This window comes from Carica papaya, chromosome 2, assembly GCF_054855325.1.
Source record: "Carica papaya isolate Zhongbai chromosome 2, ASM5485532v1, whole genome shotgun sequence".
Lineage (NCBI taxonomy): Eukaryota > Viridiplantae > Streptophyta > Magnoliopsida > Brassicales > Caricaceae > Carica > Carica papaya.
The window spans coordinates 35,102,864-35,123,179 of NC_142310.1; the positions used below are offsets into that span (position 1 = coordinate 35,102,864).

At 33.8% G+C, this 20,316-nt stretch overlaps 3 protein-coding genes across 4 annotated transcripts; 1 reads left to right on the top strand and 2 right to left on the bottom strand.

Moving 5' to 3' along the window:
• Nucleotides 1-867: 867 nt before the first annotated feature.
• On the bottom strand, nucleotides 868-7,173 carry LOC110808532 (nuclear factor kappa-B-binding-like protein). Of its 2 annotated transcripts, none has more exons than XM_088214369.1 (3): nucleotides 6,735-7,173; nucleotides 2,345-6,518; nucleotides 868-1,460 (listed from the first exon to the last, which is right to left on the bottom strand). In XM_088214369.1, the coding sequence occupies exon 2, from the start codon at nucleotides 6,466-6,468 to the stop codon at nucleotides 2,356-2,358; it is 4,113 nt and encodes a 1,370-aa protein (XP_088070495.1). In that variant the 5' UTR covers nucleotides 6,469-6,518; nucleotides 6,735-7,173; the 3' UTR covers nucleotides 868-1,460; nucleotides 2,345-2,355. The 2 variants fall into 2 exon arrangements, with proteins under 2 accessions (XP_088070495.1, XP_021889748.2); XM_022034056.2 differs by having other exon boundaries at nucleotides 2,345-6,577.
• Nucleotides 7,174-9,464: 2,291 nt separating this feature from the next.
• Nucleotides 9,465-14,609, top strand: LOC110808533 (putative respiratory burst oxidase homolog protein H). Its single transcript, XM_088214370.1, has 14 exons — nucleotides 9,465-10,009; nucleotides 10,093-10,255; nucleotides 10,353-10,401; nucleotides 10,531-10,644; nucleotides 10,841-11,647; nucleotides 11,728-11,823; nucleotides 11,915-12,030; nucleotides 12,133-12,235; nucleotides 12,353-12,450; nucleotides 12,882-13,041; nucleotides 13,165-13,311; nucleotides 13,420-13,548; nucleotides 13,664-13,742; nucleotides 14,102-14,609. The coding sequence occupies exons 1-14, from the start codon at nucleotides 9,631-9,633 to the stop codon at nucleotides 14,209-14,211; spliced, it is 2,550 nt and encodes an 849-aa protein (XP_088070496.1). The 5' UTR covers nucleotides 9,465-9,630; the 3' UTR covers nucleotides 14,212-14,609.
• A 1,764-nt stretch (nucleotides 14,610-16,373) lies between these two features.
• On the bottom strand, nucleotides 16,374-18,302 carry LOC110808534 (uncharacterized). The gene is made up of 2 exons (XM_022034058.2): nucleotides 17,516-18,302; nucleotides 16,374-16,785 (listed from the first exon to the last, which is right to left on the bottom strand). The coding sequence occupies exons 1-2, from the start codon at nucleotides 17,951-17,953 to the stop codon at nucleotides 16,525-16,527; spliced, it is 699 nt and encodes a 232-aa protein (XP_021889750.1). The 5' UTR covers nucleotides 17,954-18,302; the 3' UTR covers nucleotides 16,374-16,524.
• Nucleotides 18,303-20,316: the final 2,014 nt, after the last annotated feature.

Below are 20,316 nucleotides of genomic sequence, written 5' to 3' on the forward strand. Positions count from 1 at the left end.
ATAGTTCAAAGATTTAACTGTGAGTAAATGTTAAAAATTAAGAAGTTACTGTAATTTTGGAGTACTGTAGTAAAAATGTGAGCTTCATTGTTCTTTTTCTCTATATTATTCAATTTCTTGTAAGTTACAAACGGACTAAAAACATTGTTTTTGCTAATACCGTTCCAATTAATTCACGCATACAAGATCTTTTAATTGCATTTTTAGTCAAAGAATACTGTTTTAAGTAGTAAAAGTGCATTACTTTCTCCAAAAAACATTGGACATTTTACCTAAAAAAAATGATGAAGAAAACTACGTCTTGAAATAGGGCAGAATTGCCTTTCTAGACTAGTAACTTATCTTTTTTTTTTGTTTTAATTACACTTTGCGCGTGCTAAGACAAACATAATCATTTCAGGGTTTTTAAAATACAATTGTTAGAAAGAGAAAGACATGAACTATTAAAATGGTGTTAATCCATTTACTTCCCAGTAAATGGATTTAGTTGCCATGAAACTAAAAATATTTTGATTTTAATAAAATACTTAATACTTTGTAGTACAGAATTTAGTTAAAATTTATTCGTGTATAGAAATACTTATATCATTCAAATTAATAATTCATAATCCACTATTCTAATTGCAACGCGTAGAGAAATCAAACGTGCTGGCTTTCTTCTCTCTTGTTTTCTTTACCAGGAAAAGGTAGATGCTTTCATATTCTTCACTGATCTTGGCAGTTAGGAGCGCATCAAACTGAAGGTCAAAAGCTATTGACTTACAGTTGAAGGTCAATATTAATGGATCAGATTCGATATGTTGACCTGAAATCTGCCTTTTTTGTTTCTTTCTATGAAGCGACAATCTATCTGTCAGGCTAATCATGTCTAACAAGGATAAAACCCAATCATACATTTAAGAACTATGAAGGTTCAGAAAATTACTCTATGAAATTTCCAATCCTTCAGGTAACACAAGCTCAAGCTAATGAATCCAACCATCCTTGCAATGATGGTTAGCCGTTGCCTTTTCTTGACTAAAACCTGTTCTCGTGACCCGATAACTAAAAGCCACCAAGGCACAAGCAAAAATTTCTAAGAACTACATCACTCTGAGAACTCAAATAATTTGATAGCCAAGGGCCAGCCCAAGCAAGTATAAATACAGAATAACTTACTCAATTCATCAATGTAGGCACATAGCAATCTCATCTAAACCATTTGAACTGAGAGATCTGAGTGATGGAATGCACACTAAAAGATGATTTCTTCCAGATTTGCTTCAGCTGAGAGGGCATATCTTTTATACTTAAACATTACCCAAAAAATGGTATTGAGAAAAGTAAAAGGTAAATTATTCATGAGACACGGAATCATTCGGCATCCACCTGTACCCAATTACTATACAAAACTTCAATTTATGACATACACCTCAAATAGGCAGAGTGACCATGGCATCCACTGAGATGGATTTTGAAGCCTGCAAAATAAATGAGCGATTTGCTTTGTTAGAACCGGTACAAATTAAGGACCTGTTTTAGCAGCTAACGGAAGTATGTAACTGAAACCAGAAAAATAATATGCGTTTTTTTTTTGGATAGAAGAAGGAATTTTATTTAAGAAAACAGAGAAGACTACAAAAAAGAACGGAAATCCTATTTTTTCAGGTACTGTTCACAATTTTCAGATTCTTACAGCAACACAAAGCAACTATGGGACCTAGAGCGTTCTACTATAGCTTCATCACCAAAACTATATCTCAGCAACAATGGAACATCATGAGAACCTAATGAGCTCATCCGCAGTTAACGGGCTATCAATGCTTATCTTTCTTAAAAACCGACTTTTAAAAAATTATTTTTAACTTAAATACTTTCATCATAGGTTTGAATCTAAGACTTCTATAGTTGCATGCCGGCCCTTATTAGTGTGGGCTTGCATATGTCTCTGTTCTTAACTCATCTAGCACTCTGTCATAATCTCCTCAAATGTTATACCTTTTTATGAACCGTAGAAAGCCTTACAATTGCCTATGCAAACATGTAAAACATATTTCTTCCTAACATCCAAATCAGGAAACATCTCAATTCTACTCTCCAAATCAAGTATCTACAATTGGCCTCTGCCTAGCTTCCCATACTCAATGTTGATGTACTAGAAAGGCCCAGTAGATATTAAGTGTCATCAAATCCCCCCACAATCTCTTTGTTTCTCGCTGTTTACAGCATATTAGCAACTAGAAAAGAAATGGAAACTAAAATTACAGGCTTCTCCAAACAACTTTCAATCAGGAAACTTAGTACATGCCAGAATAACAAACAAAAAGCATAGTATGATTGAGAGACACAATGGCATTGAAACTACCTGAAAATTCATCACAACAGCCCTGCACTTAACATTTCAACTGGTCTTTCTCTTGTAAATGCTTCATCATCAAAATCTTCATTTGTAGAGTTTTCTTGACATAGCAATTTATTCTCCCGCGCAGGATTTAAGCCAATAGAATCCCAGGCCATTGGCTGATCCTCATGTGTAATCCCTTGTTCAGAACCATGGCTGCTGTCAACATTCTCCTCTGCATTTTGTCTCACATCATTATATAAAAGCTCTGCTCTTTTATCGTCATCGATGCATGCTGGCTCAGCATTGAGATCCGAGCCCAAATCAAATCTGGATTCATCCACAGTCCCGTGAAAAGCCACAGTTACTGCTCCTTGCTCTGATTGTTCTGCAGCGTCTTTTTTCTGCCTCTTCCATTTCTTCGTAGACGAAGTACCATCATCCTCAAAATCTTCTTCTTCTCTTTCTCTATGTAAGTAAACCCATAATTTCCTTTCCCCATCAAACTGTACACAAGGATCCCGTTCATAATGCAAACGGTCTAAGGCTCCACTCACAACTTGATTAACCTGTGCATCTGACACTTCCTCAACAATATACTGTGAATCTCGAATTAAAGTACAAACATCTGCTCTAGTGCCAATGCTTCCTGGCAATCTAGCGGCCGCATCTCTCACAAGACAAAGAATGGTAACATGGGGTGGTCGATTGCGTTTCAGCATGAAATGGTCTCGAGCTTTTGAAGTTGGCTTCCCACCACATCTTCTCAAGGGAGCAACAATAGATTTTTTACCATCGGCAGCAGTGTAACAAAAGGCCCTGTCAGGAATTGAATATCTAAGAACTTCCTCCTTACGAAAATAATCTCTCACTTCTTCAGAACTTGGGCTTATAGTGTTGAGGCTCTTTTGAGCTCTTAGATCTCTGAACCTTTCTTTCTCGTCTAGGTTGCATTGCATCAATGATATCGGTGGTGCAGGAAGACTTCCTATCTGCTGAAGAGTTTCCTGGCCACTCTTTAGCCAATTTGCAAATGAATCAACCAACTTTACAAGCATCTTATGAGGAAGAATCCAAGCTTCAGGAGATGTCACCTCTTCAATGGTCTCATGATCACTTGAAATATGAGAAACGGGACCGATCCAAGACCAACATTTTGTAGATTTCTCGTATATGACAAGTGCCTTCCAACCTTTTGCCCCTAAAGGTGCTGTTTTTGATGAAAATATCTTTAGAACTCCTCTTACTAAATCTAGAAGTGGTTCTTGCGCCTCAAGAATGCAAGGATCTCCAGGATTTGATCTAACACGATTAACAATCTCCTGAATAGTGAGAGATGGCAAATTCACTTGCCCTGCATGGTCTGAGTTATTGGCATCGATATTGTCAGCAGAGGCAACCCCATTTATTCCACCTTCATGTTTTCTATTATGCTCTTCTCTAGGTTTACCAATCTCTAGTGAATCTTCTGGAAGTGTACTAATCATTGCCATTCGAACAGCTGAGAGAAGATGTATAATGGAGAATGAGAAACCAGTATGTACAGTTGGTGTAATCAATGTAAAAGGGTTTTTTTGGGGCTTGGTTTCAATCTCCATATCTATTGTGCCCATTTCTGCTGCTGGTGGCTCAGAAGTTTCATTTTTAGGAGAAACAGCACTGGCCTCCACTTTCTTCTTTCCCTTCTTCTTTGTGGAAGTAGAATCTCCAATTTGCTGCTGCAGGATGGATTTCAGATTACTATCTTCCTCTCTTCCTTCCACTTCTCTCATGTCATCCTTGGCTTTCCTTTTCTTTGTCACTGAGTTGCAACCGAGTAAAGACGCCTCAGATTTTTCACGAAGGTCATTCGCAATTGCTTCAATTCTCTGAGCCTTTCTTCCCAGTTTACTCAGACTGCTATCTTCTGCCATTAGACGTGTTTCAAGTGAATCATCCTCCTTTTCAACACCTTTCTGCTTTCTCTGAACAGACTTTGCTAAGGACCTCTGGAGTCTTTCACCAGGTTCTCCTCGTAATTGTCCATTCTTTCCTGATTTATAACTTTGTCTCCTATCATCTTCCTCAAAGTTACCCATGCCTGAGAGAGAGCCATCATCCACTATTCTAGCAGCCAAGTCATGCAAGGGACTGCTGTCACGCATCTTACCTTTCTTTGCTTTCACAGCATAGCTTTCAATTCCTGGGATATATGCATTTTCAGCAAATTTTCCCATCTTTTTGGAGTACATTATTTCATCCATGCCCCATTCATTCTCCTGCATATCTTTCTTAACAGATCTGGCTTTTTTAGCATCTCGGCCTGACTTCAATAAAGGAAATCGAGAACCATCAGTCCCACCACTAGGGTAAGAAAATTTGCTCATTGCCGAAGGCTTGCTATCCTCATCATCATATTGCTCGGATGAGTCAGATTCTGTATCTTCACCTTTTCGAAAAATCCTACTACCTTTTGATGCAGTCATATCTGGTCCTCCATTTTGCACAAAGTTCCCTCTGATATTTTCCTGTGATGATTTCACTCTGAACTCGGTATTCAAGAACCTATCACTCATCTGTGGGGAAGACGCTTTATAAGATTTAAAACTGAGATCGGGGGACTCCCTTCCTGACTTCCATTTCTTGCTTCTATTATTCCAATCTTCAGGTTTGAAAGATGAATCCATGGAGAAAGCATCTCCAGGGATCTTGCCATGCCGATACAGTTCACTACGATCTGATAAATCAACTAGACTTCCTCTGACAGGTGGCTGAAGACCACGCCCTCTCAGAGTTTTCATTGGATCCCCAACTCCAAATTTCTGAACATTTTCAGGATACTTACCCTTTTTGACAACATCATACATGGTTCTCAGATTAGGTGCCTTTGTACCATACATCTTCACCTCTGGTAACAGATTTGTATTTCTGTTTCTGCCGCGGGCCTTTGAATCATTTTTTGAAGATACTGGCAAACCCACGAGACTGTCAGAAGCTAATTCCTCATCTCTAAAAAATTCATGCTTCTTTCCCACCCTCAAACCTCTATGTTTTTCTGCAGCACCACGCACAGCATTGCGTTTGACGCCCATTCCAAACAATGGGTTTTCAACATCATCATCAGTTCTCATTCGATCTCTCATCCGAAGGGCAGGCCCTGAATCATATTTCTGTCGGGGATGAGGTACCGATGAGCTATATGGCCCACTATCCATATCCAATCCTGTGAAGGCTAAAGGAACATGGCCCACAAAATCCTTCGCTGACGGTATTTTCGACCCAGCTGTCTTCAGTATACCTTTTGGATTCTGTTTCATGTATCTTGCCGTTTCCAAAGCCATTGACTGTCCTTGGGAAGCAAATTCTAAATTTGAATCCACCCCATAGGCAGAATAGCGGCCAGATTTCTTTGCAGATTTCCTGTCCTTATTCCTCCTGCTCCACATCCCATCAATTGATTCCTCCCCCTCTGATGAGTCAATCTCAAAATCTTCCATCTTCTCATTCATTAGACTCTTTTGATTCTTCATAATATTCAACACCCTGAGTTTCTCTTGTATGCTATATCCTCTACAACTCATCCAAGCATCCCTTATTTGACAAAAGTTACTAACCGCATCATTTTGATGCTTCCTCAGAAGATGATAGTGCTGCTTCCTCTGAAAGAAATTCAAACCCTCACGATACAGTGCAACTCTCGGCTCACATAGACCGCCCTTCAACATATCAAACAGCTTCTTAATGGGACTGTCAAAATGGAAATTATTACCTTCAAAAAGCTCTTTCAAGGTACGCATAAATGTATCCTGCTCCATGTCAGGCAGATACTTAGTCAGGCTAAAACGCTCCTCCTCACTCAAGCACTCATTCCACACATCCACAGACAATATATCCCCCAACCCAGGAAGATCGTACAACTCGAAAGGAACACTGCAAGTTATATTTCCAACTTGGCAGAACTCAGCCCCTGTTTCTCCCAATTCAAGCAAATCAAAGTCATCAGAACCTGCTCCGGAGTCTGCATCGTCAAATTCATCGTCGTCGTCAGAATCAACTGCCGAGCTCCGGCGTTGAAGCTCATCCTCATCACTGGACATACTCTCCCTACTACCAGGGGAAAACTCCGAATCAAACCTCGAAACCTTGAAGTTGTTCTTCTCAATCGCCATGTCACATAAACCAAACGCGGAGCAAATCACAGACTACCGAGGTTAAACCTCTTCAATTGGCAAAATTGAAATATTACCAATCGTTATTAGACAGAACGGAATCCAAACCCTAACAACCACAAAAAAAAAAAAAACGAGCAAACAAAGAAAAAAAAATAAAAAAATCTCAAAATTCGAAACCATAACCAGCAAAAAAGATTGGAATGTAAACAAACACAAAAACAAAAAAAAAACACAGATTAAATCATGTTAAGAGATTAAAATACCTCATTCGCTTGAAATTGACACCACGCCGTTCCAAAAGGATCAGGAATTGAGAAGATGCAACAAGAATCCGCGTTCGAGAAAGAGAAATAAAATGATGCGAGCTGGATGAATCTGAGAAACCCTAGCGGTAAGGCGGTTAAATATATAAATATAATCCGAGAGATGGAGAGAGATGAGGAGAGGAGAGGCTGAAGAAGACGATGGTGACGTGGCGTGGTATGGGCCGTCTGATTGGTGGTACAAACGAAAAGACCAAAAAGGGCATACACAGAAGGAGAGAGAGAAGCGCAGAGAAGAGAGGGAGGAAAAGGGTTTGGTGTAAGAGAGAAAGGGAAAGAGAAGGAGTGACTCAGTGAGTTGAGTCGCGTCGAGTTTACTGAGTTGACGGGGCCGAGGGTGAGCGAGAGAGAGACCGTTGTGAGTCTGTGCACGGTGGCCACTCAGCCGTTGGATCTGACCCCACTGAAGCCGCTTCCGCTCTTTCACCCTTACGACGTCGTTTCGTCCAGCGCGCACTTAAAAGCATATTTTGAGCCTTTAACTAGTCAACTCCAACGTTATTTAGGTGATTATATTATGCAATTTATTCCAAAAATCTGAAAAAATTAATGCACATATTCTGGGAAAATACAGCATAAAAATCTGATTACAAAACAAAACATAAAAATTGTTATTGTTCTTCTAAATTAATATTAATATATATATATTTCATTTATAAAAAAATTGATATCTCATAAAAAAAATAAATTATTTTCTAGTAGAATTTTGGGTATTTAATGAAATTTCTTTTTCTCAAAATATGAAGAGAAGCCCTATAAGATGTTGGGTTGTGAAATTTCAAGTCATTTGACTTGCAAAACAACTAAAGGATACAATATTTTAAATTACAGAAACCTAATATGTACAAGGTAGTTAAAAGAAATGCTAAATAAGAGAAGGAGGATGCAAGTACAAGGCATATATATATATATATATATATATATATATATATATATACATGATTTACACGCATCAATTTTATACTTGTCACTCTTCATATGAAGGATGCATTGTATGTAAACTTTCGTCATGTAACTATGTGCGAAAATATATAATAAGATCATTTAGTAAACTTGGAGTGACTCGTCAAATTTAAATTATGCATAATGAATAAATTTTATTTTAATAATTTCATGCTATAAAAAAAATACAAAAATATTTAAAAATTATATTTTAAAATTATTTTGTCTCAGAATTCAATATGAATATCGTATAAAATAATCTATTAACATTCATATGTATATCCTACTTCAAGAAGAGTGTGGTATATGGACATTGTCATCGCGCACGGATGTATAGGGATCTATATTAACGTTATCTAAAAAATTTTGAGTGACTCCTAAAATTGAAAGGAGCAATAAGCTTTATACATGAATAATCCATGATAAGCCAACTTTGACATTCTCCTTCATTAAAACATTTGACCCAAGATTTTAAATGCACGCAATCAGGGCAGCATACAAATGACTAATGTGTCACAAAAAGTTGTCTTTAACTTGCTTTACCAATAACGGTTGACTAAAGCTATGATGGATCGATTCAATAATGATGTACTTTTACTTGACAAATATTCTTGAAAATAATTGGATTATGAATATTTTTTTATATTTTTGTAGTTATTCTTATAGTTAACCCGAAACGTAGAAAAATAAAATTAAATAAGATCTTCACTGACATTCGTGCATTGATGAGTTATTTCCAATCACCTCAGTTATCTCTTACCAATTGTCTATTTCATTTGTTGTTCAAGCCCTATTTCTCCAAACTGTCCGTATACTCGATGCATTAAAAACAAACTTTTAGGATTAGAATCAATTAAGCCTTTAATAGAAACACATTTAATAATCTAAAATGTGATTAAGAGTTCTTAGTACTTTCAAAAGAAAATCGTAACAAATGAATAGAATTACTTTACGAACGAAAAAGAAACATGATGAAATGAGAAATACTAAAATTACGATTTTATAAATCATAAAGAAGAGTTAGATATTGAACAATACTTCTCTATAATCATACATATGAATCGGAAATTGGATCGTACTTTTCTAAAATCATAAAGAAGAGTTAAAACTTAAGTATAGGAGATTGATAAAAAGGAAGAACAAGGATACAAAGAAATCAGCAACTTTGCAAATTACAGGCTAGTTGTTTATAAGACAAAACAATGGATATCAAGAAGTCGCTCTACATACAAACTGCTCGCAACAATGCTAGAAGAAAAAGGAAGGCGAAATGGTATTAAGTTATTATTAATTGTGATTAGAAGTATTATTTAGAAATAATTAATTGAGTTTTTATTTTTATTTTTATTTTATTGTTACTAAAATATATTTATATTATGATTTTTTATTCTATTTATTGAGTAAATTTTTTAGTGATTTATTAATTAAATATTAATTTAATCTAGTTATTAATTAATTATTATGAAGACAAGTAATGTCTAAAAAGTGATTAATTTAAAGATTATTATTTATTAATTATTAAAATTTATTTACACAAAAAAATAAAAAAAAATTTCTCGATCTATTCATATACTATTTTATTAAATGTCAATTTAAAATTTTTAAATATTTTATAATCTCAAGTATGTCTCAAATATGTACGTTGTATTTTTCTATTTTAAGAATAAAAAATTAACCAACGAAACTAAAACCCAAAAATTTTTCATTTCCTATTTCCTTCATCACCAACAATATAGCTGTTTCCAATCTCCATTTTTGCTCCCTTTATATCTCTCGTATCTTCGAGAAATTTTTCGTTCAAGATTCCATTTTTCTACCGCCTCCGATCTTGTTTTTTCTCGAGAAACCGGAGAGAGAAATTATTTATTTCTTTTACGACATATACGTTTAAGGGATGGTGCATACTACAAGTGAAGATTCAACAAAATGGATGCTCGAGAGCATCGAGGTTGATCGGATGGAAGATGTGCCAATAAACGATGATGGGCAGAATTTCGTGACATTTAAGCGAAATTCTAGCCGTCAGTCTTCAATCCTCAAGAGAACATTGAGTACTGCCTCGGATAGGGGCAATTCTCATGCAGAAAGAAATGTGCCAGGAAAGATGATTGAGAGGACAACCTCAAGCGCTGCTAGAGGTCTTAAGAGTTTACGTTTTCTCGATAGAACAGTAACGAGCAAGGATTTCGATGCATGGAAATCAATTGAGAGGCGTTTCAATCAATTCTCAGTTGATGGCAGGCTTCAAAAAAATAAATTTGGCATTACCATTGGTAAAAAAACTTTTTCTTCCTTTTTAGTACCTGATTATCTTTTTCGAGGATAAGAGAATAAGAAACGATTTTTTCTTATGTAGGAATGGCGGATTCGAATGAATTCTCCGAAGAAGTGTTTGATGCCTTGGCAAGGCGTAGGAAAATCAATGCGGAAAATGGCATAACACTGGAGGAACTGAAGATATTCTGGGAGGATATATCTAAGAAAGATTTCGATTCTCGGCTTCAGATATTCTTCGACATGTAATGATTTTTCTTGGCCTTTCGATGCATTTATGTATGTATGTATATATGCTTTTCACATTAAGCAAGGAATTGTAAATATAATGATTATTTGCAGGTGTGATAAAAATGGTGATGGAAAATTGACAGAGGAAGAGGTGAAAGAGGTAAGAACAAGAAATGAAACTAACAATGGGAATCTTGTTTTTCTTCTTATTCTTCTCCTTCTTCTTCTCCTTTATTATCGATATTTTCGATGTTATAAATCAGATTTCTCATGATTGTTATGCGAAAAGGTGATTGTCATGAGTGCGTCTGCAAATAAACTCGTGAATCTTAAGCAAAACGCCGGGAAATATGCCTCGTTAATCATGGAAGAGCTCGACCCTCATAATCATGGATTCATTGAGGTTAGAAAAAGCTCACAACTTTTCTTTTTTGGGCCAAATATTCTTTACTCATTTCGAAACAAAGCTTTATCTCGACATTTGTTTTCCAGTTAAATTAAGTTTAAGTTTAGATTAACAAATCAATTAGGCAAGATTTTTTAAGCTTAGTATTAGTCCTTCCTTTCTTCTTATTGTTGTGTTTGTTTAATCTCTATAGATGTGGCAATTAGAAGCTCTATTAACAGGCAAGGTGAACCTCGAAGATACGGAGAAATTCAACAAAAGATCGCATTCAATTGCGAAAACCATGATCCCGGAAAAATACAGAACTCCTATTAGCAGATTTTTCTCCATAGCAAAAGAATTGGCACATGAAAACTGGAGGAAAATATGGGTTATCACATTATGGGCATTAGTCAATTTAGCACTTTTCTCTTGGAAATTTGAGCAAGTAAAGAAATCAGCAACTTTCCAAATTACAGGCTACTGTGTCAGTGCAGCAAAGGGTTCTGCTGAAATACTCAAATTCAACATGGCTCTAATTCTTATACCAGTCTGCAGAAGAACCCTAACCGCACTTAGATCAACATTTCTCAACCAAATTATCCCTTTCGACGACAACATAAATTTCCATAAATTGATTGCTGCCATTATAGCAATTGCTTCTGCTGTTCATACAATCTTCCACCTAACGTGTAACTATCCGATATTGAGTACGTTTCCTCGAGATAGATTTATGGAGATTGCAGGACCTGCCTTTGATTTCAGACAACCGACATACGGGGACTTAATGCTGACTAATGTATCGATTACCGGAGTTCTTATGATCCTCATAATGGGCTTTTCATTCACATTGGCAATTCATAAATTAAGGAAGAATGTTATCAAGTTACCTTGGCCATTAAACAATTTGGCTGGCTTCAATTCCTTCTGGTATGCACATCATTTGCTGGTTTTGGCATATCTCCTTCTAGTTCTCCATGGCTACTTTCTCATAATTGAGCAGCCCTGGTTCAAGAAGACGGTACACAAAATTCTGGATCTTTACATACTATTCAATCATCCAACTCTAACTCTAATACATTTAAGTTTTCCTATATGCAGACATGGATGTATATCATTGTCCCAGTTTTATTTTATGCAAGTGAAAGGATTATTTCGCGGTATCAGGAACGTAATCATCGTGTAAACGTCATTAAGGTCAATGATCATAGAGTCAGAAATCCGTTTTTATCCAATGAATTTGATCATTGGAAACCGGACTGATAAATCATCTTTACGCTATTTGTAGGCAATAATATATACAGGAAACGTTCTAGCATTGTACATTACCAAACCTCCAGGATTTAAATATAAAAGTGGGATGTACCTGTTTGTCAAGTGTCCAGATCTGTCAAACTTTGAATGGTAAAAATCTGAACTTCACATGATTTAATGCTGAACTGAAATTTACCCACATATGAAACAATATTTCTATGGCTAAATAATTTATGTTTTGCCCTCTTCCAGGCATCCTTTCTCAATTACTTCTGCACCAGGAGATGATTATTTGAGTGTTCATATTCGAACACTCGGTGACTGGACTTCAGCACTCAAGAACAAATTTGAAAAGGTGATTGCCATGAAAATAAATGCTTGATTGTGATCTGTTCTACAAATTTGGATTCAATATGGAAAATTTTGAAAATTTTTTTTCTGCTTCTCTGTAATCTGAGTCATAGAAATGTAGGTTTGTGAACCGCCGGCTGCTTCAAAAACCAAGGGAAGACTAATGAGAATAGAAACTAAAGCCACCGGGGATACGAACATTGAAGAATCACAAGCAAGGTTAGAAGAAGATTACTAATTCAGAAACTTACTTTTACAGCTTTCTTTGCATTATTGAAGTTTACCTCGTAAATAATAGGCGAAAATCTTATAACCAAATCAGCTCACATCCATATAAGAAATGTTATAAAACGAGAGTATTACCACTTACTTCTGGTATACATTACAATGACTTGAGATGCAAGTTACCTCGTAAAAACAAGTTTCTGTGTTTGGTGAGAATAAACTAATTTTGCGTCATAAATTTAAATTCAGAATTCTGGAATGATAATACGTTTTCTCCCTCGAACTCTAATCTTACTATGCCTAAATTTCAGAAAGTAGCAATAGTTTTGATCTCCGCTAGATGGGTCTGGTAAGCCTTTCATGAACTTGGAAAACATAAGATGGAGTAACCTATTTATATGTATTTACATATCTGTTTGTAACAGTTTTCCAAAGATTTTCATCAAGGGACCATATGGAGCTCCAGCTCAAAACTTCAAAAGATATGACGTTCTCTTGCTTGTTGGTCTGGGAATTGGAGCAACTCCATTTATCAGCATCATCAAAGACCTGCTGAACCACATCAAGCCAAATAATCCTAAATGTGTAAGTCATCATCGAGAAAATAAACCAGATTTTGACAGATTTATATTAGGATTTATCATCTTTTCTTCTTAATTTCCTCAAAGAAAAGTAATTTAACACAAAAAATGTACTCGAACGACACAGGGAGAACAGTCAGATACCGAAAGCGTTCGATCAGGGACAGGTAAAAAGGGTCCAGAGAGGGCTTATTTTTACTGGGTAACAAGAGAACAAGGCTCATTTGAATGGTTTAAAGGAGTCATGGATGATATAGCAGAATATGACAAAACTGTAAGGCCTTTTTGCTTCAATAATTATTTTCTGCTTACACATAAACTAATCGAACCGATGACTAAATTGTCTTTTCTTCACTGTAAATAATTCGTTCCATTGTTGCAGAACATGATAGAAATGCACAACTACTTAACTAGTGTTTACGAAGAAGGAGATGCCCGGTCTGCACTCATTACCATGGCTCAGAAGCTTCATCATGCCAAGAATGGAGTTGATATTGTCTCGGAGAGCCGGGTAAAATTCATCTCGTTCTTGCCACAAATTAAACCCACTATGCTAGACCAAACTTTTTCTAATTATTGATATATATTGTTGAGCTTACCAAACTTTTCTAACAATGAAAAAACAGATTAGAACACATTTTGCTAGACCAAACTGGAGAAGGGTATTCACTCAAATGGCTAGTGCATATCCATCTGCTCGGATAGGTAAGTAATCATACTTCTTATAAAAACAAGTATAGTTGAATAACAAATGTAGACAAATCAAAGTGATCTACTTCACAGGAGGTATGAATTCCGATTCGTAAGGGAATTTTTTTCTCTTCTCTCAGAAACTCTAATCCTAATACACTCGAATCTTATAAAGTAAAGTCAGATCAAAAGTATCGATTGAGAGAAAAAAAAAAAAAAAAAAAAAAAACTGTAAAACTTTGGAATCAAGAAAGATTGCAATATAAATTTAGTCACTTAACTTATTACGATATATCTTAATTTAAGCACATAACAAAGTACATAACAAAGTTGATTAGCTGATACATATTGTTTGGTGATTTGAATCATCGTAGGAGTCTTCTATTGTGGAAGTCCTACACTTGTCCAGACACTTAAGAAGCTTTGCCAAGAATTCAGCTACAACTCAACAAATAGATTCTACTTCCACAAGGAGAATTTTTGAAGAAGCAATTCCACGTACACTGTGAAAATTCAACGTAAAGATGAGATACTGAGAGACAGACGAACTGACTGGTACAATTCCAAGACAATTCAAGCCGGCCTGCACCTACCTTGAGAAACATACTGGAATCTTGCAAGAATGGTTCTGTTAGTATTTCAGGCTCCAATTTTTTTCTTGTGCTTCTAAGTGCAGAAGCCTGAAAATTTTATGGTGCCTCAGAAAATATTGTTCCCTCGTGATAATTTCCTAATGTTTATAGTAATTTAGTAGTTTTGTATAGTAATCACATAAAATTTTGTGTAATTCTTTTCGTTACTACAAAAGTGATTATTATGCAATGCTACTAATATTAACAAAATCAATACGAAGCTTTAGAAAATTATTGCGAGACTATCTATCTAAGAGTCATCAAAGTAGCATGCATAGCTACAAATTGATATACACACGTATTGTGGTGCACTTCACACAAACAATATATTAATTAACACTTAAGATAAATTAAGAGTTAATAATATAAATAATTAATTAATTTTTTTATAATTAATTTATATTTTTAAAACAATCGATTCAATTAATTACTTGTGATGATATTAGAACTAGAAATTTAGTATTCAAATTTTGACAACCTTATTTTTATTAAAAATTAATTCCATTGCATGTTCACAACTTAAATTAAAAATATTAAACTTCATAAAAGAAACCCTTGTATAAATCCTTTTTGCTACTCCTATACTTATACAGTTGTACGTAGAGGAGGCATCAATCCAATTTGCAGGAACAAAAATTTAATTTGCTGGGGGATGGAAGGACACCAAATGTTTATGTCTGGTTTTGTATTCTATGAGAAGAAACCCCATAATCAATGTGCTGTCCATCTATATACTTAACAATTAATGTGTGTGTGTGTGTGTGTGTGTGTATATATATATGTTTGTGTATGTATGTAGTGGGAAAAACTTCCAGACACTGCTTTCTTGGCCATGAAACAAAATATTGTCTGGTACTTTCTTGTGACCCATTTTCCATCACCTTATTCATTTTTCCCGCAACTTGATTATATACACACACACACACACACATTCACACACACATATATATATATATATATATATATATATACACATCCCACATATTTTTTAAAAAAATGTTTTTAGCAGAAAAATATTTATTATAATTGTTGGTTTCGTGAATGTTTGAGATTGGGACATGCCATTATTTTGAATGTATATCTAGCTCTGTTTATATAGGTAGTAATTAACTTCACAGGAGACTGAAATGGTATCATGATGTCTTTGCCTACCCCTTTCTTCCAAACAGAATCAGACTGCCTTTGTTTTCTTGTTCTCTATTTCTTCCAGGCTTGATACAATATAATGTGTGTGTATGTATGTGTGTGTGTATATATATATATATGTTTGTTTATTTATGTATCTTGTTCTCTATTCCATTGACGTTGCATGCTCGTTCACTGTACTTCTTCATATACTCATGAGGAGCAGTGAGTTACACTCAAATATACATATATATATATATATGCATATATAAACTAATAACTTTAAATTTAAGTTAATATTAATAATTTTAAATTAACTAATAACTTTAAATTTAATATTTTAAAATTAATTAGTACTGGGTAAATAGTTTTGAAATTAATAATTAAAAAAGTGAAAAATTACAGATAACAGTAGAAGTCCTAATCACTACATACCACAGGGGGAAAACTTGCCCTGTCATTTCAACTCAGACATTACTTAACATGAATTACCTTTTTCCACCAAGAAAAGTTTCATTTGTCCCCATATTGGAATATTTCATTAAACCAAAGTTATACATACATATATACGTATATTAAAAATTATAATCTATATAGAATTTTCTTTTTATAATCTTATCTGGGTAATCTTTATATATATATATATATAAATATATATTTATATTGCATTGACTAGTCTGAAAGGTCCAATACAAGTGAAAAAGCTGATCACCCTACCATTATATGTCCATCAAGTACTGGTCTTGCACTTATATATATAGCAGCTTTTTAAAACACACATACAGACAAGATCAAAACTAGAATTAAAATTATCTTTTTTAATTAATTAATTCAAATTATTATAGAATATATATATATATATATATAAAAAACACTAGTACTAGCTGCTTCCAATTACTCTTCAGGCAATTGAGATCTTTCTCATCAGAATCCAGACAAATAGCTACTACAGCACATGACAAAAACAAGAGTAATTATTAATTAATTAAGTTAATTAATTTATTTAATTAGGAGTTAATTAAGGGAAAAGGACAGTTGAGTTAGTTGGAAGGGTTGACTGGGAAGAGTTGAAGGGTTTCGAGAGGTGGTCTGGTGGAGGAGGAGGCGGCGGAGGAAAGTCCTGGTGGTGGTGCAAGTGCTGGATCCACATGATCCATCATCGTCCAATCACAGCCATTCATTCTCATCATTGATGTCTTTTCCATCATCTGATCAACTGCTGACTTGTCTGGAATCTTGTCTACCATCCACATGTGACTCATCATCTGTTTATGATTATCTTCACGATCAGCTCCAGAACCCTAATCCAGAATTAGTTACATAAGTACAAAATTAATTGCCTAATTTATTATTGAAGGATATATATATATATATATCTCTGCAATATGATAATTAACAGTAAGTAATTACATTCACGTATAAAGAAGTAGTGAAAGAGAAAAAAAAAAAATTGGATGGGTTTGGAAAGTCACTTCAACATATACTACTTGGAAGTGCACGTATACCATATGTGTATATATATATATATATATATATATATATTATACACATTTTTAAACATAAAAATTTAGATTTATAAATGATTTTAAATTTTTATGGAACATATTTGCTCCAAATACATATAGTTCTTAAGGATATATATACATGAAAAGGTTTTACCATAATTTTGAGTTAATTAATTGGAAATTAGCCTAAGCAATTAAAATTAAGCAATATTCTTCCAATATCCCATGTATTAATCTAGCTAGGTGAACATATATTTACACGCGCACACACACACACAGCAACTTATATCTAACCTATAAAAATCAGAAAGGAAACATGGGATCTACCCGTATGTGTATATATATATATATATATAATTCCATAGTCTTAAATGTGTATATATAATAAGATACCATATTACTAACCGAAGACAATTGGAGAAAATCACTTAGAAGCTTGGATATGAAGATACATGCATATATACATACATACATACATACATACGTACATATATATAGATAGATAGATAGATAGATTGGATACTACCTGGTGAGGAAGAAAGTTATAAGGCGCAGCAGCTGAAGATAAGTTAACATTACAGCAAGAAAGTTGGTTCTGAAAAGCAGAAGTTGACCCAGAAGCAGACGCTGGAGACTGAAGGACACCAAATAAGTAATTATTACCGAGGTGACAGCCATGCTTGGCTTGATTTTGCTGCAGAATATATTGATGATGGAGCAGTTGTTGTTGAAGAAGAAGCTGTTTAGCAAGCTTCCTTCTCATCTTCTGTCTGTCCCGAGCCTTATGGTTCTGAAACCAGTAAAACACATTCTTCCCTTCAATCTTTCCGTAGCTGGAGAGATGAGAAGTTATTTGTTGGATTTGAGAAGCATTAGGAGTCCTGATCCCACTCCTGTACATCTCCTCCAATATCATCACCTGCTCTGGAGTCGGACACCACCTTGAAGAACCTGAAGGAGACATTATATATTATATATCATATATTATCTGTTATACAAACTTCTTGGGTGATTATATATATAGAACTGCTTACTGGGTTATACTTATCTATACGTATATGTATTGACAAACGAGTAAAGAGACAGTGCTACCAAGTCGCAGTCTACACAGTTGGAGTATACATATACATAATATAATCAATATATATGGGGAGGAGAGAGAGATGAGATTAAGAGAGGGACAAAAAGGATGGAGAGAGAAAGGGGGGTTAATGGAGAGGAAAGTACAGGGGGAGGGTTGTCATGGTGATGTTTCCATGAGAGGGGCATTCAGTGAAGGTTTCAGTAGTTGCAGAGAGGGAGAGAGAGAGAGAGAGAGAGAGAGAGAGAGAGAGAGAATGAAAGGGAAAAAGTTGAATGATTATGTCATTATGATCACCTTATTTACTTCTTCTGTCAAACAGAATGAATAAGATGTAACAATACATATATGCATCGTAAAGTTCAAATTTCGATACATTTTTTATATGAAAATTTTTCTTATTAATATATACATTTAAGTGATATACATATCCACTAAATATAAAGTTATATAATTAATCTCCATGCAAAGATATATAAAAAAATACAATCTAATTCATAATTAAGATAAAATAATATGTTATAATTGTTGGTTGAGGAGAAGTTTTTTTTTTTTTTGTTGTTGGTGAACATTTGAGTCCATATGTATGTATGTATGTGTATATATATATATATATATATGTATATATTTATATACCCACATGCTGGATCTGTCTTGCAGGCAGGCATACATACATACAGGAACAAAAAAACTTATACTTTTCCAATTAAAATTTGAATTAATATTATGGGATGATTGAAATGGATTCTATCTCTTGTGGGAATTTTGATTTTTTTAGTAAATTACACTTACCCTTTTTTATTTTTATTTTTTAACAAAAAATCATCATCCCAATCATTCATTCACCACTGACATTTAAAATTATATACATATATATATATTAAATAATAAATATATATAAATAATATACTCTCTTAATAAAATGATGAAAAATTGAAGGCATAACCCATGATTTAAACTCAGAGTAATAAAAATGGACAAAAGTACTTACAATTCAGTTCAAAAATAATTTTGTACAACTGATTAAATTTGTATGGTAAATGTAAGGGTAGAATTTGAATGTATATATGTATATATGTGTCTGTATATATATATATATATATATGTATGTATATATTAGTTTAGAGGAGGGTGTAGGTAGGAGATACTTTTCCACGTGTGCATTGATGAGGAGCATGCAATTAGAGGCACATTTCTCAGTAAAAACATTATATGAAAAGGTACCTATTACCAATTAGCTTTTTTACCCAGGGAACAAGACATTACATCACAAGCCCGTTAGTTCCCTACCTATAGATCTATATATACACACACACACACACACATATATATATATATGTGTGTGTGTATTGGAAGGTAAAGATACAGATTATGAGTAATGTGTATTTATTTAATGAGATAAGAGTTTAATTTATTTATATATTAATAGGACTGCAATATTTAAGTTTTTAATAATTTGTTTAGTTTATAATTTTTGTATATTAATATTTTATTAAATTTCATAAGAATTTATGGTGATTAATGAAATGTTATTATAAAGTACAGAGAATGCAGATTGCAGAGCCTGTGGACCGTCTTTTTTGCCTTTTTGTTTGTCTCTTGTCGTCCTTTACCTATCTCTGTCGTACATTCCTCATACCTTTTGTCAACGTTCCTAATTAAATCCCAACCGTCCGTTACCAGTACTTTTTTTTTTTTAATACGTATATATGTATTACACTCTAGTAGTATTCCCCACCTTTACTTAATCACCGATCGACCTTTAACACGTCCATTTAAAAAATAAATAAATTGATTTTAATTTTAAAATTATTGATACTATAATTAGATTCTAAAATTTTTCATTGTTCAGTCCTCGTAATTTTTATTACATCTATGAAAATTTTAATAAAAAAAATTAGTATTTTTTTTTTCCATATTCAATTTTATATAGAATTTAAAAATTATAATAGTTGAAAATAAACTTTGATAAATTTAATAAGAATAATTAGTTTATTTTATTTAAATATAATAAAAGACATTAGAAGAAAAAAAATATGCATGCGATAATTATTTTTTTAGATTGTTTTAATTCATAGCTGAGTTTATATTAAATAAAAATACTATGTTAATTTTTTAGATATTATTATAAATTATATTTAATTATCACGTATTAATAAACTAATATTTAAGAATTGAATGATAAAAAATATGTTCGAATCAAATTAGAATATTTTCAAAATAAATTTTATACACTAGTATATATT